General features: G+C 38.4%; 2 protein-coding genes across 6 annotated transcripts in view; one reads left to right on the forward strand and one right to left on the reverse strand.

Moving 5' to 3' along the window:
* The window catches only part of MYO6 (myosin VI), a 274062-nt gene extending 267299 nt beyond the window's left edge, over nt 1-6763 (forward strand). For all 5 annotated transcript variants that reach the window (XM_075862043.1, XM_075862045.1, XM_075862044.1 and 2 more), the window contains 2 exons: nt 2722-2940; nt 5382-6763. In XM_075862043.1, the coding sequence (XP_075718158.1) occupies nt 2722-2940; nt 5382-5581 (419 nt within the window). In that variant the 3' untranslated portion in view covers nt 5582-6763. The remainder of the gene's footprint in view (nt 1-2721; nt 2941-5381) is intronic.
* A 4601-nt stretch (nt 6764-11364) lies between these two features.
* The window catches only part of IMPG1 (interphotoreceptor matrix proteoglycan 1), a 286271-nt gene continuing 278465 nt past the window's right edge, over nt 11365-19170 (reverse strand). The window contains exon 19 of the mRNA XM_075863690.1: nt 11365-12658. The gene's annotated coding sequence lies outside the window, so the exon portion shown is untranslated. The remainder of the gene's footprint in view (nt 12659-19170) is intronic.

A 19170-nucleotide genomic window follows, 5' to 3' on the forward strand; every position in this document is an offset into this window, starting at 1 on the left:
GTGTGGAGCTAGCTTCCATGCCTCTGATGCTGACCAATCAGTATGAGGCAGTTTGAGGGTGGTTCACGCCCTGTTGGCTAACTACAGCATATTAGCCTATATGGAGCAAGCATAACAGTGGTCCATATCTCTGGAACTGGGGGGGTTTAGGAAAAATGAAAAACTGCACAGGAATTATGAAGACATAGCTATTCAGGTCAGTAAACCAGTTCAACTTCTATGACCTAATGACAGGTCTTCTTTAAGTGAAGCTCCATTTATAGAGCCACTGTTAGACGAGGGCTCCACAGCGAACTTTGGCCATGCAACGGCTGCGATACCCTGCGATTTTACCAGGACCAAAATTCACAGCAGAGCCCGTTCAACATATTATATTAGGGAATTGCATTATGAGAAATGTAAGAATGGAATGTTAGAGTTGATGAGGCAATTCTGGTGAGCCTGTAGTACCATGGGGAAAATAAATTCCCTGCGTCTGCTATGAAGTTGCGTATTGCAGAATACGGACATTGTTTACAACAGTAAGTAGATTACAAGTGAATTGCTTGCAAAGACTGTCATGATGGCCGGCATTACATCTCTCTGCCACTGTCCATTCATAGAATACAGGCTGCCATGAAAATGACTGAATTCTGCTGGTCTTCAATAGGGAATATGAACCCACACAGCCCTGCAAGCCTTTCATCAGGTTGCTAATTTTAATATCATTATATTAGAGCATTACTTACAATGCAGTTCCCTAATATAATGTTTGAAGTGTTTCTGAACTGGAGCTGCGCTTTATCTCTATGGAAACAAAAATACGTTTGCAAAGTTGGGAAAAAGCTGACATACTCATCTGTCATATCCACCGCACACACAGTTTGACTCAATTTGTTTATCTTGTGCTATGGGAAGATTGTCAGCCTATATTATATCTGCAGATTGAAAACAAAAGTTTCAAAAATAATAACTTACTGGATCCCCAAATGAAAAGTAATGACTTGGTAGCAGCGTTCATTACCACTCTGTCAACAAAGTCCTACTGTATTTTCCTAACACCACTGTGAATATATACTTGAGACAAAAAAAGCTGGATTTTAATATGCATAAACTCAGCTCATACTGTACCTGAGAGTAGTAAGGGCAGAGGTCTGCAACCTGTGAAGACCCATCATACCATGAAAGCTGCGGATTGCTATGGCCACATGTTGTATGGAGGATCCTGAACAGTGGGATGCCGAAAATTTTTAGAACGTCACGTAACATACATTAAATCTAAAAGTAGCCATTAGGTAACATACTGTACTGTTTTCATGGATTTCAGTCTCGTATGTTGATGTTTGTTCCAGTTTACGTTTTTCTAGAAAGGGTCAATTTCTATATAAAAATACCCACATTTGTTGGACACTTTAGTCCAGTTATTTTTTATTAAATATTTAACTTCTATTTATGTAACTGTAACAAATATCCATACAAAATAACCCATGTTGTGGGGTATTCATACACTTTTTCCTAAAGGGACACTAACCGTAAAGTTCTGCTGCTGATCTAATTTATATATGTATTTGTGGTCTCAGAACTGAAGATATGTGAAATCCAGTGAATGTCATAGAGGTGGGGGCAGATATTCTACTGGACCACCTTTTATTTCTCCCATTAAAGTTACCCTCTCTGGCTTCTTACAGGCCACAGATGTAGATAAACCGGACTGTACATGAATGTACCTGTAGATAAGCCGGACTGTACATGAATGTACCTGTAGATAAGCCGGACTGTACATGAATGTACCTGTAGATAAGCCGGACTGTACATGAATGTACCTGTAGATAAGCCGGACTGTACATGAATGTACCTGTAGATAAGCCGGACTGTACATGAATGTACCTGTAGATAAATCGGACTGTAGATGAATGTACCTGTAGATAAATCGGACTGTAGATGAATGTACCTGTAGATAAGCCGGACTGTATATGAATGTACCTGTAGATAAACCGGACTGTACATGAATGTACCTGTAGATAAACCGGACTGCACATGAATGTATCTGTAGATAAATCGGACTGTACATGAATGTACCTGTAGATAAGCCGGACTGTACATGAATGTACCTGTAGATAAGCCGGACTGTACATGAATGTACCTGTAGTTAAACCGGACTGTACATGAATATACCTGTAGATAAACCGGACTGTACATGAATATACCTGTAGATAAACCGGACTGTACATGAATGTACCAGTAGATAAACCGGACTGTACATGAATGTACCTTTAAAGAGAGACATGAGCATTTCCACATTTTCAGTAGCAGAAATCTATTTCCCAATTTCTGAAAGGTCTAATTGAGCTTCCGATTATTCCTGCCAATATTATGAGGGAGTACTGAGCCATGTAATGTAATTTCAACTGGTTTTAAAGTGCACCATTTTTCACCGTCCTACTTAAAAGGCTGGCGCTGCAGTAATACTGGTGAAAGGCCAAAGTACAACACATGCTTATTATTCTATTTCTCTATCTCTCTTATGCTATAATGGTGGACATTTCAAATATAGACACATTCTGTAACTGCTGGATAAATGTATATTATATGTTAGACTATACATTGAAGAGCAGTTGTTCACAGGGTTGGCAGTTACAAAAAAAAAAAAAACAAAGAAAAAACCTGGATGAGTTTAAACCATTACCAAATGGTTCCATATATTTTTTTCTATGAAGTGTAACATGTAATATATTTATGCAGCCCAACAAAACCCAGTGGTGCAGCTGCCTGCCAGACAACAGGAAATTGAAGCGAATCGGCAGCAGCGATACTTTCGCATTCCATTTATTCGTCCAGCTGACCAGTACAAGGAGCCTCAGAATAAGAAGAAGGGATGGTGGTATGCCCATTTTGATGGCCCATGGATTGCTCGTCAGATGGAACTTCACCCAGACAAGCCACCCATCTTGCTGGTAGCTGGTATGTGTTTTTTAATTTCGAAGTGATTTTATTATTGGTGATTATGTCCGATATATGTGAGATATATGAGGGTGATTTAATGCCAGCTGGATGAAATCCTATAGTTTTTCCACCACATCCCTCTGGCTCTATAATATTTTCAATATGTAGTATGCATTTGCTGGTAGTAATTGATATAAAAAAAAATTTAAAGTTTGAAAGGGAAAATGCTTTTTTTTTTTTTTTTTAGAGTAATGTAAAAAATTGCGGCCCCATTAATTTTTATGGGGCCGTGCACACGACTGTGGTTTCCACGGTCCGTGCATGGCCCAGGAGCATGGATCGCAGAAGGAACGGGCAAGTCTTATTACGGCCGTGTTCTGTGGTCCAGGCTCATAGGAAATAATGGACGCGGCCATGTGCATGGCCCGCGATTTGCGGGTGACATTCCGCTGCCGGCTGACCCGAAAATCACGGCCGTGCACATGGCTACAGTCGTGTGCATGAGGCCTTGCCGTATAACATTATTTAGCCTGCACAGAGAATGCTGTAAAAAAAATTAAACATTTTAAATTTGCTTTTTTATGGTCACCTTAGCGCCCACATAAAATGTAGTTAAAAAGTAATCAAAAAATCGCATGTACCCCATAATGTATTAATAAAAACTACAGCTCGCACCACAAAAAACAGCCCTCACACACAAAAAAAAAATATTTATTAAAGTGTAACTAAACGTTTGACAAGCTTCTGACATGTCAGAAGTTTGGATTGGTGGGGGTCCGAGCACTGAGACCCCCACAAATCGCTCAAACGAAGCGGCAGAAGCGCTCGTGTGAGCACTCAGCCACTTCGTGTCTGTTCGGCTTTTTCCAGAAAATCAATGTATCGGAGTACGGGCTCGATAGAAAGCTTATGAGCCCGTTCTCCGATACATCGGCTTTCCGGAAAAAGCCGAACAGAAACGAAGCGTATGAGCGCTTCTACCGCTTCATTTGAGCGATTGGTGGGGGGTCTCAGTGCTCGGACCCCCACCAATCAAAACTTCTGACATGTCAATATGACACGTCAGAGGTTTGTCAAACGTTTAGCTACACTTTAACAAATTTTCTATTTTGTAAAAGTAGCAAAACATAAAAAAATAAATAAATACATTTTTATCGCTGAAATCCTATTGACACGCAGATTAAAGTTACCAATTAATGTTTACCACTCGGTGAACTCCGTAAAAACGAAACCCCCAAAAAATCGAAGGAGTTCCTGTTTTTTTTTTCCCCATTCCACTCAACAAAATATTTTTTTTACGTTTCTTAGTACATTATGTGGTGCATTAAAAAGTTCTATTAAAAACTACAACTTGTCTCGGGAAAAAAAAAAAGCCCTCATACGTAGAATCATTTTTTTTTTTTATGGCTCTTAGAAGGGGGGGGAAGAAAAAGAGTAACATGAAAGCACGTAAGATGGCTGTGGCGGGAAGGGCTTAAAACAGATGCCTGCTTCATTCTTATGTGGCCATTAGTCTTAGGGTACGTTTACGCCCTGAAATATGCCTGAAAACACATCGTGTGAACATACCCTTACATTCGGAAGCAACCTATTAGGTCTTAAATCTAAGAAAAGTCCTATAAGATTTGGTTATTTGGTCTGATGGCCAACCTGTATTTTAAGACACTTCCTCCATTTACCACCCTACATTGATCAAATGATAAAGAACTCTTTAGCATCAGGCCTTCAACCCTATTAAGCTCCTGTTGTGAACTTGATGCAAAGACTTATTTTGTCAAGTGCTCTTCAGTAGATCAGAATAAAATCACTTAATTATTGGAGCACAGGACAACTTCTGTTTTCAAGATACAAAGTAACTACCACAGGGGAGCATTTCTTTATTTTTTTGTAGGTGGTTTTATTATGGTGCATTGACTGTGCCACATATTGAGACAGGGATGAAATAAACCTACCACGTATTGGGGCAGATTTTCTTTTTAAAATGAGTCACAATTGTGGCTCAAATTACCTGATTTAGATGCTCTTTGCGCCTCATTCGGCAAGGGGCGTGGCCTAGACTAAAAGGGGCTTAACTTAAAATTCACCAAAATTGCAACAACATTTTGGCACAAAAATCTGATGTAAACTAAGCCAACCAAGCGGTGGTATAAGGAAGAAAAAACTGTCAACATGTCTAGCAAGATTATCCAAATTTATTATACAGCGTGCACCACTGTGAAAAATTTGACGCATCTTCTGACTGCCTTGTCTAAGTTCTTAGATAGTATAAGTAAATCAGGCATCTTTTGTGTTGTAATGCATCACAAATTTAACTGCAATAATTCTACTCGTAATGGAAAGAGTTTCGTTATCACAATCAAAATCATATCAAAGTATCACGATCAAAGTAATTTCTTTACTGTAATATATTTTTGTTTTGCACGCTTTTCATTAGTAAAAGTAGTTCTTATTCATTTCAGGCAAAGATGACATGGAGATGTGCGAATTGAGCCTTGAAGAAACTGGATTAACAAGAAAACGGGGAGCAGAAATTTTGCCTAGACAGTTCGAAGAGATTTGGGAGCGCTGTGGTGGTATTCAGTACTTGAGTAATGCAATTGAAAGTAGACAAGCCCGGCCAACGTACGCTACTGCAATGCTACAAAACCTTCTTAAATAGCTGTCTGGTGAATTTATTGTTGCACTAAAAGATTAGTACATATAGGTTAATGAAAAGGGAAACCAACCTCTGGCAGAGAGGCTCTAGGCATTCCATATTTGTGTAATAGAGAAGTTTTAATATAAAGTGAACAGGTTTTATTAATTGCGGGTTTTATTAATTCATACTTTTTGACGTTTTGATCTAGTAGCTTTATAGTGATTTGGTCTGTGGCCCTAGCAGGCTCTTTTGTAGTTTTATTTATCATGCATCTCGATTTGTGAGGCCTTACCTTGGATATATGTTTGTCCCATCTTGAACATGGAAGTAATCTTTTCTACTAAGAGACCAGCCACATTACACTGTGCTACCCGATTTCCATGGCATCACATTATTAAATGCTGGAGAACCCTTTAAGATATAATGTAGAAATTCTTTAATAGGGCCACAGTGTAATTGTGTAACATCTATGATTTGAAATAATACAGTTCCATGGATCGTTATTTTATAACTTGACACCATGAACTATTCTTTCTTGATATGAAAATAATGGCCTTTTACGTCTGTTGCCTAAACTACCATTTATTCTCCTTTAGTGTAGAGGAAGATTTGATTTTAAAGCATAATTTTAATAAGATTTTTGAAATTCACTTTATTTTTTGTGATGAATACAATGAAAGGAGATCATATAGGCTTGATACAGTATGTATCAATGCATATGTGTGTTTTACTGCACTGAGATTCGAGGTTAGTTAGATCACTAAATATATAAAAGATTATAGTTTCAAATTTTTATTAACAATTTTAATACACATGTGCTTATCCCCAAACCAACCTTATCTATATACTTTTATAATTAATACTTTGACCACTTTGTCTGTAAAACTGACATTCTTTACCAGCCCATAGACATTCCATTTTCTCAGTTGTTATGCGGAGGTCTAGATGTTGCCGTCTAGTGGCCATGATATGACTGTTGTTTATTTATAAACGTTTAATACCATTGTTTTTGTGTCCTATCTGATAACAGGAATAAAAATGTGTTCTTGTGACTTGAAATGTATCACTGAAGTTCATTTTTGTGTTCCATGTGCTGTGAAAAATTATGCTTTGGCTTGAAACCCTGTGTATTTCCCTGTCCTCTCCAAAGGATGTTATCACAACCTGGTCAACTAATAAATTATATAGTTATTTCATAAGGTTCATAGCCCATTTGTAAAGAACTTTTTTCTTTTGCATGACTGCATGTATCTGATGTGACAGAAACCACTGTACTATTTATCTCTGCTGATTTTAAAACCGCAGAGGTCATGTGTAAACAAAGCTGTAAAGAGTAAGACCATACTGGGATATAAAAAAAGTCAAGACCATCAAGTTTAACCTTTTATACTTACAAAACCCTAGTTGATCCAAAGGAAGGCATAACACATCCAAAGTAGACCAATTTGCCAGAGTGGAAAAATTCTACTAACAATAAGATAGATCCTTGCGTCAATGTTTTACACTTAATACCAGTGACTTTTTATATTGTATTTCTCAAGAAAGATGATTAACCCTTAATTAAATCTATAAAAAAAAAAAAAAACTTTTACGAGAGAGAGAAAAAGAGACAGAGATCTGGACAGGAAACCTAGAGAAAATAAAAAGGGAACACTCCTTCAGTGGTTTCCTGTCTTCCGGATTGAGAGGCCTGAAGCACCAAGACTGAAGTTGATCTTTCCCTAGCTTTTTATTATTTATGTTCGAAGACCATATCTGGATAGCTTTACATGAAGCAGACTGGCATTGAGTGCAATAATAATTAAATTTATCATCAATAATTACATCCACATACTTCACTGTAGACTCGCCCGATTGTGATTCATATAGGTTTATTTTTTGCACTGTTGCTTACCAATACCATCTCACTCATGTGTTATTTATTTTTTGTGAAAGCAACCATTTAACCTGTTAACGCTGAAGGACGGATATATCCGTCCTCTGCAGCTGCTAGTTCGCACAGGAGGACGGCTATATCCGTCCTGTGATGGCGCGGGTACTACCAGGGTACACACGCGATCAGCGGCAGGAGCACGGCTGTTATACACAGCCTGACTCCTGCTGCAACTGCCAGAATCGAAGCGCGCTCCGATTCCAGCAGTTTAACACATTAAATGCCGTTGTCAATAGCGACAGCGACATCTAATGTGTTTGACAGAGGGAGGGAGCTCCCTCTGTCACCCCATTGGCGCCCCCGCAAAGAAATTGTGTGTCGCCGTCGGGTTTCCATGGCAGCCGGGGCCCTAACAAAGACCCCCAGGTCTGTCTTCAGTAAATGCTTGTTAGGCCATGCCGGAGGCATGTCTTAATAGATTGCCTGTCAGTTTTACACTCATAGTATACCAAAGCATTATTGCCTAAGTATACCAAAGCATTATATATGCGATCAGCAGATCGCATAGTGAAGTCCCCTGTTGGAACAAAAAAAAAAAAAAATGTAAAGCGGTTAAATAAAGTTTGTGGAAAAAAAAAAAATTTACAGTCAAAATCAAATAAAACTACTTTTTTTGCCCAAAAAGTGGTTTTATTTAGTAAAAGTGCCAAAACAAATAACATATACACATATATGGTATCCCCGCGATCGTACCAACTTGAACAATAAAATTAACACATTAATTAAACCGCTGGATGAATGGCGGTCCAAAAAAACGCAAAAAACAACGGCAAAATTCTTTCTTTTCTCCCATTCCCCCCATAAAAAATTAAATAAAAGTTAATCTATAAGTCCTATGTACCCCAAAATAGTACTAATGAAAACTACACATTGGCTCGCAAAAATCAAGCCCACATACGGCCACATTGACGGAAAAATAAAAAAGTTACGGCTCTTGGAATGCGGCAATGCAAAAACAAGTAATTTTTTTCTAAAATGGTTTTTATTCTGCAAACGTAGGAAAACATATAAAACCTTTGCATATTTGGTTTCCCTTTAATCGTGCCGACCTATAGAATAAAGTTAATATGTTATTTACGTTGCATAGTAAACGGCGTCAATTTATAATGTGAAAATTAATGCTGGAATAGCTGCTTATTTTCAATTCTCTCCTAAAATAAAGTTAATAAAAGTTAATCTATATATTATAAGCATCTAAAAATGGTACAATTACAAAATACAACTTGTTCCGCAAAAAACAAGCCCTTATACGGCTATGTCGACGGAATAAAAAAAAAGTTACGACTCTTGGAATGCGACCGTGAAAAAACAAAAAATAATCCTTGGTCATTAACGTGCAAAATGGCCCGGTCATTAAGGGGTTAATGTCTTGATTCAAAAGAAAAAAAAATTGTCACCAAAGCAGCTAATGAGTAATTTCCATAGGGTATTGATTTTTAATTTATAAAACGGCAATTCCCTTACAAATGTTGGTTGAGACCGTAATATAGCTGCCTCATTATGTGTAGGTAACGGGTGCACTTTATTTACATTCCATATTTGAGTGAAAGCAGGTACATTTATAAAGTGTTTAGAAAATAAGAGGAGACTTAGTAGATCAACTGCACTGGTATTAAGAGGTTAAAACACTAATTATATTTTTTTTCCCTTAGAATAGACTTGTATTTTCCATTAACATTCAAGGAGACCGGAACATTAAAGCATTCGTTTTTTAAGAATGTTTTGTATCCTCTTTATTGCGGAGTAAATCTAAACCTCCACAATGTAAAACTGAATCTGTCATCACCTGAAAAAGAATGACCTTGGAGATATGTCTTCGCAAACAGATCACCTTTGTGTATTTTTATGTTCTAACTGAAAAGCTTTCCTCATAAATGTACTCAATTGTTGGAAAATAAGCACTATGCCTATTACAGGGTCACTTATGGGAGTAATGCCTGCAAAATATTTCAGAATTGGCAATGAGATGAACTGGTACAAACCCATGCTGTGCATAAAAGCGTTTGTTCCATATAAAGGTATTATAATTCTAAATTGCCGAATATCAAAAATGCCATATGTGTTCTTAAAAATAAAATTCAATGTATCAAAAAAGAAGCCTGAAATGACATGTTAATCTAGAACTGTCCAAAAGTCCAATTATTTTTTATTAAACATCACATTTATTGAGGTCATGTATGATAATATCACAGACATCAACTAAGAAACATGATCATTTTGAACACAAGCATTGGGTCAGTAATATCCTTTGTAACATATAATATAAAGGACAAGGGGAAACGTCAAGAAATACAAATAGACAGTAACCATTTGTCAAATAAGAAAGAAGGAACAATGCCATCTAAAACTACACATCAAAATACAAAAGAAAGCAAACACAATAATCATTTGAGTAGGCTAGGTGTATGGGTGCTGGGATGGGGAGACCAAGTTTTCCAATATTTTAGTGAATCTCTCTGACGAATGTGAACTTATATTATGAAAACAAAATTAACCAAACTAATCCAAGCAGAACTGGAGGTTGCCTTGGTACTTGCAATTGCACAAAAACAGCTTAGAACAGATTATGGAGAAGCAGGTCTATCTTGAGTAATACCACTGATGCATGGAAGGAGGCTGTGCCCTTTAAAATAAAAAGAAAGCGTACCAATAGTTGTGACATTTTTTTTTTCATAAAACTGTATGAATACAGGATACTTTGTAAAATATCTTATTAGTGGAATGTGGCGACTTCCTCACCCTCCAGCAGCCTATAGTCAGACTTTCAGCAGGCTATCTGTGAATATTCAGAAACCTAAGCTCTTTAGTATCCCAAAAACGTGGACAATTTGTCCAGCTCCACACCTGAAAGACCTAGCCCACTTTTGAAGGGGTGAGATGACCAAAACTGGTTTAGTGACTTTCAGTTATAGTCTTCTTAAGACTTCATGGGAAGATATTCATCAGACCACTATTGAAACAGTATGGTTTTCTTCTCAAAATGAGATTAAAGAAGATGGGAGAAAGGGCCTCCACTACAAGGGAAGAAAAGGGTAGATATAAATTCCTTTTGAATGGATAGAGAAATACTAGGTAAAGTGGGAGAACTGGGAGTAATGAAAGCAGCAAAATGGGAGGAAAGTGTGCAAGAGAAGAAGTCAGAAACAAAAATGGATGTTAAATGGGTTAAGGAGGACCTTGATGAATTAAAAGGTAAGCACATGTAACCATATTTTCTAGATGGTTGGATAAAATGAGGACTTCTATACCATAATATGATTCACTTCATGTACTATCTGCAAATAGAAGGTGGTTTTGTTGGCTTCCATTTTTACAGGAATCCCACAGTGCTAGAGAAGAAACCTTGCTGAGTTGGCACTCGGTCCAACTGGTAATTTGTCCAGTTAGGTCTCACACCTTGAAACCATAGGTTTGCAATATAGGACCACTCTAGGAAACGTGATGGTGGATGCCTTTCTGTTTCTTAATGCTATGTTCACACGGGGTCTTTTGCCGAGTTTTTTGACGCGGAAACCGCGTCGCAAAACTCGGCAGAAACGGCCCGAGAACGCCTCCCATTGATTTCAATGGGAGGCGTCGGCGTCTTTTTCCCGCGAGCAGTAAAACTGCCTCGCGGGAAAAAGAAGCGACATGCCCTATCTTCGGGCGCTTCCGCCTCCGACCTCCCATTGACTTCAATGGGAGGCAGGAGAAAGCGTATATCTCGCTGTTTTATGCCCGCGGCGCTCAATGGCCGCGGGCGAAAAACGGCGCGATAATTGCTGTTCACACTGAGTATTTTGGGGGAGGAATATCTGCCTCAAAATTCCGTTTGGAACTTTGAGGCAGATATTCCTCCCCCAAAATACTCCGTGTGAACATAGCCTAACACTTCCAGCAATTGTCCACACCTGGCATTAGGTTACCAAGAATGCTAGGAATTCTTTACCATTTTGGAAGTATTTTAAAAATAGATTCCGCTTATAGGATCTGTTGTTTGAGTACTTGACTGACACAAGTCAAACCCTACTTAACCGTTTTGCTGTGATTTTCTTTTTCAAATCCCTCTCCCATTCACTCAAAGGAGAAAGGAGTATACAAGTCTACGGGACTGAGCAGCTGAGGGTAGAGGAAGACAAAGTTCTTTGAATTTGTTTCTGAATATAACATGAAGCAATGGCTGAGTGTACTGAGGAGATATAGTATCTAAATTGTAACTTTCACAAGAATTCTATGTTTCGACTTTTGACCATTGTGTTTGTACAGCCAGTAACAAGAGACCTTCGGAAAAGTCTAAGAGCTCAAGGACTTATATTTGTAGACATTTCACTCACTACAATTCTACACATGGTTATTTCAGTCAGTATATTTATAAATTAGATTTTTATTTTTCAAAAAGTTTTCTTTTTGTGTCCCAAGAAAACTTGCCCATGCACTTACACATACATCATATATAAGTGACACATATTATATGTCACTTACTCTACTTCTGACAATCTTCAGTTGTTAAATATGATGCAGGGATTTTTATTTTTTTATCCACTAATAGCTATTTAAAGGCTGTGTCCTTCACAACCACTACTTTATTTCTCCACTGCATATAAAATTATTAAAAAGGAGGCAATTTTGTAAATAGACTTGTCCCATCATTTTATGTTTGTAGGCCTATGTGTATCCATGGCAACAGACTACCAACAAACCCTATGTAGTCTGATACTGCAGACATACTCCCTACCATTTCTGCCATGTTAGCAAGTAGGGTATGGATGGAGGGGAGTAGAACAGCAATATTAGACTGCACAGAGTTTGTTTGTAGTCTGTTAAAGTTGCTTCATTTTTCATTATAGATGCATTCGCACAATTAAAAGGTTGTGAAGGTGGACATAGTTTAGGACATTTTTTTCACCAACAATCAAGCAAGATACAGGAAAGGATGAAATTCTCCAGTCTTTTATTTTTTATTTTTTTTTAATCTCCTTTCTTCATTCTAGCAGCCTCAGAATGTCATTTGAGTAGCATGTTAATTATACATTTCACACATCTATCTTCTAATGAATAGACCTATAACACTAAATTCTAAAGAAATTATTGTACACTTGGAAATATGAGAGGTTCTTCTGTTTGTATAACTTCTTTTCATCACGGCAAAGAAAGTTCTTCATGCCTTTCATTTCAGAAACTGACACCTGCAAATAAATTAGAAAGAAAAAGTTTGTTAGTATTTAAGCAGTAAATTGACAGGTTAGACTGGATTGTATTATATGTGCTGTAAGAATTAATAAGGACATAGTGTGCATTTGAGTCTATATTATTTATTAAAATCTGAAAATTTCTATAAAATGTTTGAAATAGGTTTTTCTGGTAGACAAATATTGATGAATTTATTGGCGTGGGCAGCAATGATAGGCTATAAACGAGGATTGACTATAAAGCCCATCCATGCAGCAGGCCAGAAAAAGGGGAGTGGAGCCACCATGTGACAAAGGGGCACAATGTTATTCTATTTCCACTGCCACTTAGCTTTAGTGGTTGGCGGGGGTCACAGTGGTTGGACCCTGACTAATTGTACATTGGCATATCCTAGCGATATTTTACCAAAGTCTGAGTTGAGCCAATACCCTCAACTCCTTTACGCTCCATGACGTACGTGTGTCATGATGTGTGACAGCTGGACGCCTGCTGTAAATAGTGACTGCGGCGTCTAAGCTGTTTGACAGAGGGAGGAGGCTTCCTCTATCAGCCCATAGGCACCCTGCGACCCAGTTGCGCAGCTCTGATGGGTTACCACAGCACCCACAGACCTAGCAAGGGCCCTCCAGGTCTGCCATTAGCATCTATTTACTAGACCATGCCAGAGATATGTCATAATAGTTTGCCTGTCATTTAGTTTAAGCGCTGCAGCTTCTATGTATCCACTATAAATAGAAGCTGCATAAGGCCACTCTAAGGGTATGTGCACACGATAGCTGCCTTTTACGTCTGAAATTACAGACTGTTTATGCGAGGCGTCTTTGACGGCCGTATATATGAGCTGTTCTTCATTGAATTCAATGAAAAACGGCTCAAATTACGTCCAAAGAAGTGTCCTGCACTTCTTTGACGAGGCAGTCATTTTACGCGTCGTCGTTTGACAGCTGTCAAACGACGACACGTAAATTACAGGTAGTCGGTACAGTACGTCGGCAAACTCATTCAAATGAATAGGCAGATGTTTGCCAACGTATTGGAGCCGTATTTTTAGGCGTAAATTGAGGCATAATACGCCTCGTTTATGCCTGAAAATAGGTCGTGTGAACCCAGCCTAAGCCGAATCTGTTAGTCAGCTGGGCTGACAGCAGCTCCTGTGTGCCTCCTACACACAATATATAAAACCAATCAAATCTAAGTTGATCAACTTATACTTAGGCTCTATTTACGCGACAAGGTCCGGGTGTCAGACGTTTTTTTTAGGCAGGTTTCTATGGCACGAACACCCTCCCGTAGACATAAGGGAAGGTGTCCGTCGGCCATAGAAATGAATGGGCCCGTAATTACAGACTATTTTACAGTCGTGTGCATGGGGCCTAAGGGTCCATTCGCATGAACGTGAATCTCGTCCGTGTGCTGTGCATGGAAGTCACGCACAGCACACAGCCCCATTTATTTCAATGGGACGTTCACACATGCGTGAGTTTTCACGCAGGGAGAGTCCGCTGCATGAGACTCACTGCATGTCCTATATTGGTGCATTTTCATGCACCTATGCGCCCATTGAAGCCAATGGGTGCGTGAAAACCAGATCGGTGAGCGGTGCTTGATTTGCGCATCAATTCCTTTGAAAAAAATAAATAAGTGATTTGCGAGTGCGTGAAAAATGCATGCCACTCGAAAAGCACACTGTTGCATAACGCAATGCACACGGACAGATTTACGCACGTATTTTTACACGCATAAAGCTTTCACGTTCGTGTGAATGTAGCCTAAAGTCAATTTCATAGGAAGCCAATTAACTTATCAGTATGTTTTATGGAGTTTAGGAGGAACCCGTAGTAACAGAAAGAAGCCCACACAATAACATCGAGAGAATACGATCACCATGCAGACATTGCCATTGGCCAAATTCGAACCCAGAATTCCAGTGCTGTAAAGAAAGTGTACTAACCACTGAGCCACCATGCTGCAAACTAGTACAGAAAAGAACTGGAGGTGTTGCCCATAGCAACCAATCTGACCACTGCTTTAATTTTCAGGCCTTCTTTGAAAAAAAATAAGAAATAAAGGTAAATTCAGAAGTTTGCTATGGGCAATACCTCTGGTTCTTGTCTACTAGGTTTCATACATGAGGCCCATTCACGTTTGCCTTTTTTCCCCCTTAAATGGGTCTGAGCTGCAGTGTCAGCCACAGCCACATAAAAGGATCTATTTTGGGTAACGTAGTAAAAGGGTCGATGCATTATCTGATGGGGGTTTTAGGTAGTCGCATCCCAATAGATTCACAATATCCTTAGGATAAATCATGAATATTTTATATTGAAAAACCTGCTTAGATTACAAATCTGTTTTGTACATCATGGAGCAATATGGAGTTAAAGAGACCGAAGCTTCCGGTATCATATAATACGTTTTGACCATTATATCTCGTCCAATGCTTGGCTATAAATACTAAAGAATAAGTCACCAGTCATTTCAGTAGGTATAATTCCAATTAAAAAAAAAAATAAGACCAGGTTCATATATCACAGTCATGTTACTGTTTTCAAGTAGCATTTTTTTTTGTCATGGTTTGTCAAAGAGAGGAGAAGTCGCCCCTAACGTGGTTATACGGAGAGAGAAAAATTATGGTCTATCATTATCTGATCGGTGGCGGTTTACAGTATTACAGCCTTCTCCCATTCAGTACAAGTGTGTTAGCATTTTACGGTATGGAGCAGTGAAATGAATGAAGAGTAGGCAGACCTTGCACGAGTGCCGCGACACCTTTATACAGATTATCGACCGGGGTGCTGGGAATCGGACTTCCACCAATCAGATATTTTTTTTTAAATCAGTGCTGTAATTTTATTCATATTTACAATATTCTTTAGATACATTACAATAAAAATGCTCTAAAAAATCTCCTCTAAACCCACATCTCAAACCGCCCCCGCCCAAAAAAAAGAGAGAGAAAGGAAGAATAAAATAAGACCATAATTACACTATACATGGTAAAACATGTGAGTTATTTCCAGACTCAGAATCTGAGTCCATTGGGAGTAGCCATCTAGACCATTTTCTAACAATTTGTTGAAAATTTTGTATTCCGCTATCCGATATTGATAACTTACCCTGAGGAAATTTTATCTCTCAGGATAATCCCTTTAAGGGAACTTCTCCTCTCGTTTAAAAAAAAAAAAAAAAAAAAAACATTTATTATACACTCACATATAATACAAAAAAACAGACATTTGTATCCCTGAAATCTCACAGAAGCATACAGAATCTAACATTTGAAATTTTAATAAGTAGCTACGTGTCAACATTACATTTCATCCGCTATCTTTCCAGGGCAGTACTGGAATCTCTCCACGCCACACAAAACTAGACATCTATGTCTATACAATCCCCTGCACATATTGAAATGACACATTGCATAGAAACAAGCCAAAACAGAATTATAACTGTAAGCGTAAACAATCATATCTTTAGCTTCGGCGGACCTCTACCCTCTTATCCTATAATCATATACCATATCATATCAGACTGTTCATCAGCCAAATGCACACCTCTAACTAACGTCTTGACAATACGACTTTTAATTTACCCAAAGTCCCTTTAAGGTCTTCAGTGAGATACCATGTTGTATATTGAAATCCTACCACCACATCCCTAATATCCGAATCAGACAAACAGCTGTTTTTTGTTTCCTATGTTTTGCTGCATCAACTTTATCTGAATACAGACAAACCTTCAACTGTTGTATTAATTGATCTCAGGAAGGTGGGCTTGAATCTAGCCAATTTTTCAAAAGGCATCTTTTGGCTATGAGTAATATTATATGTACTAGCTCTCAAGCTAGAAAAGTTTGGGGAGCTCTTTCATAGTCCAAGCCCCAGTTTGTAAGTATACTCTCTATTTCACTGTAGGAACCTATGAGAACTGGGACTGCTGGTGGATATGGAATTTAATGAAATTGATGATCTAGAAAATAGATCAAGAAGAAATAACATTCCCATAGCGGGTCTGCCAGAAAACATACCAGCTTTGCACTTGAAACGCATATGTGAATACAACCTGCCGAAGGTGTTGAATATGGATGGCCCGTGTAAAGTGGAAAGGGCACACAGAGTGGGCTCAGATCGACAACATTTGCAGTCCCAACCAGGTTTCAGTAAAAGACTGCCTGTTTTTTTTTGGTTCTGTGTAGGTGATCTGGGAATTCCCAGTAGCGAAGTCCAGACCCCTGTACAAGGGATAAAGGATGAAAACTTTGGGGTTTAATAGACTGCGCTCCTGGGTTTAGCCCAAAGTCAAGTCCATGGCAACTCGGTGGGTCAACATCCACTTCTCCAGGTAGCTGACAATAGGCCAGTGTTCCACAACTAGGGGATTTGGCTTCAGGCTGATGACAGCTATATATAATAAAGTGCACTTGTAATGACTTACCATTACTGAAACGTAGCATTTGGATCAAAGACATAACATTGCCAGTTAAAGGACTCCCCTGTCCATATGCCGAAGCCTTAAGAGCCTATCATCTATAATAGACATGTCCCCTTTAATTTTCAGTGCGGCTCATGTTTACCTGTTAGGGTATGTGCACACACACTAATTACGTCCGTAATTTACGGACGTATTTCGGCCGCAAGTTCCGGACCGAACTCAGTGCAGGGAGCCGGGCTCGAAGCATCATACTTATGTACGATGCTAGGAGTCCCTGCCTCGCTGCAGGACAACTGTCACGTACTGAAAACATGATTACAGTACGGGACAGTAGTTCCACGGAGAGGCAGGGACTCCTAGCGTCGTACATAACTATGATGCTAGGAGCCCGGCTCCCTGCACTGAGTTCGGTCCGGAACTTGCGGCCGAAATACGTCCGTATATTACGGACGTAATTAGTGTGTGTGCACATACCCTTATACTTCAGTGTGGCTCTCAAGCTAGAAAAGTTTGGTGAGCTCTTTCATAGTCCAAGCCCCAGTATGTAATTATACTCTCTTTTTCACTGTAAGAACCTATGAGAACTGGGACTGCTGGTGGATATGGAATTAAATGAAATTAGTAAATTATTTCTATCTTGTGATCCTTTACATGTTATAATCAAGTGATAAATACTAAACAAGTAATTTGGAGGGTTGAAATGTAAAATTTTCTTATAAACTTTTAAAAGTTTTTTTTATTTTTCTTCCTTCTATGTATAAGAATTATATATAAATGGTATCTGACAAAGTGAACTTTTAAACGTGTGTATATATATATATATATATATATATATATATATATATAAAACTTATTTTTTTCCCCATTATTTCATCTTTTGATTAATCTGTTTTCTCAGATCTGTGATGTACTTTACTATTCTCTTCTAATAGATTACATTTTGATTTGTAGCATCATGATCCTGTGCCATGTGGTGTTTCTTTTGTTTTATTTCATAAAAAGTGGCTTCTGACATGAGCATAATAAATTCTGGGATAATAACAGTTTGCAAGCATGCAGAGAAAATTACAGTGTTATGACAGTCATTACTGGGCAGCTGTCATGTCAGTGCTGGTAATAATAATAATACTGAACAGATAGCTACTGCAGTAATTGCCATGTGGGTTTAAAGTGTACCTCCAATTTTATATCAAGTTTAATGCATGCGTGTTAAAAATGAAATATCATGGAATGTTTCTTCCTTTCTTTCAGTTCAACAGTTCGATTAATATATGATACAATGATTTACTTATAAGGCTGGGATTGTTACATGGTGTTTTTAACGCGTTTTTATTGCAGCTTTGTCGCGATTTTCATGTGCTTCTCAATTGATGTGAAAAACGCATGGTTATGCGAGGCGGTTCTATTACAGGTAAAGCACATGATTTTATGGTGCTTCACCTATAATAGGCGCACCTTAACAAAAAAGTGCAGCGATTCGTGGTAAAACACATGCGTTTTTATACAATGCGTTTTTCTCTGAAATTCAGACGCACATAAAAATATTGCAACAAAAGTGCAATAAAAACGAAGTTGAAAACGCCCTGACAAATCCAAGCTTAATAGAGGAGGACCATGCAGCTGTTATGGGGTCCCTGGAGAGAAGGGCTTCATTTTTTAATTAATGACCAATGAAAACATGTGTGGGGTTCCCCTCTCCTAGCACCAAGTTCTTCTGATTCAGGTAGTTCAGGGCATGGTAGTGTTAATCAGCACCAAAAGAAGGCCCTACTGTCATGTTTGCTATGGGGCCTCATAACCTCTATGTGTGCCTCGTATATGATACAATATTGTGCGGTGCTCATAGTTTGTCAATTTTTTTTTTTTAAATACAGTAAATTACTGTTTATTTTATAACCCTTTCCACCATGTTTCGTGCTATTACATTGCGGAAACTATGCAATTCCTGCAAACTGACTTAATATTACGTCACGGTGATAGTACTTCATGGGAGCTGTACCCACGCCATTACTTGCAGGTGCCAGCTGTATTATAACTCTGATTACTCTGTTTCTGGCCATTTGAGGAATCGAAGTGGTAA

This window comes from Rhinoderma darwinii, chromosome 4 (genome assembly GCF_050947455.1).
Source record: "Rhinoderma darwinii isolate aRhiDar2 chromosome 4, aRhiDar2.hap1, whole genome shotgun sequence".
In the NCBI taxonomy this organism is placed as follows: Eukaryota; Metazoa; Chordata; class Amphibia; order Anura; family Rhinodermatidae; genus Rhinoderma; species Rhinoderma darwinii.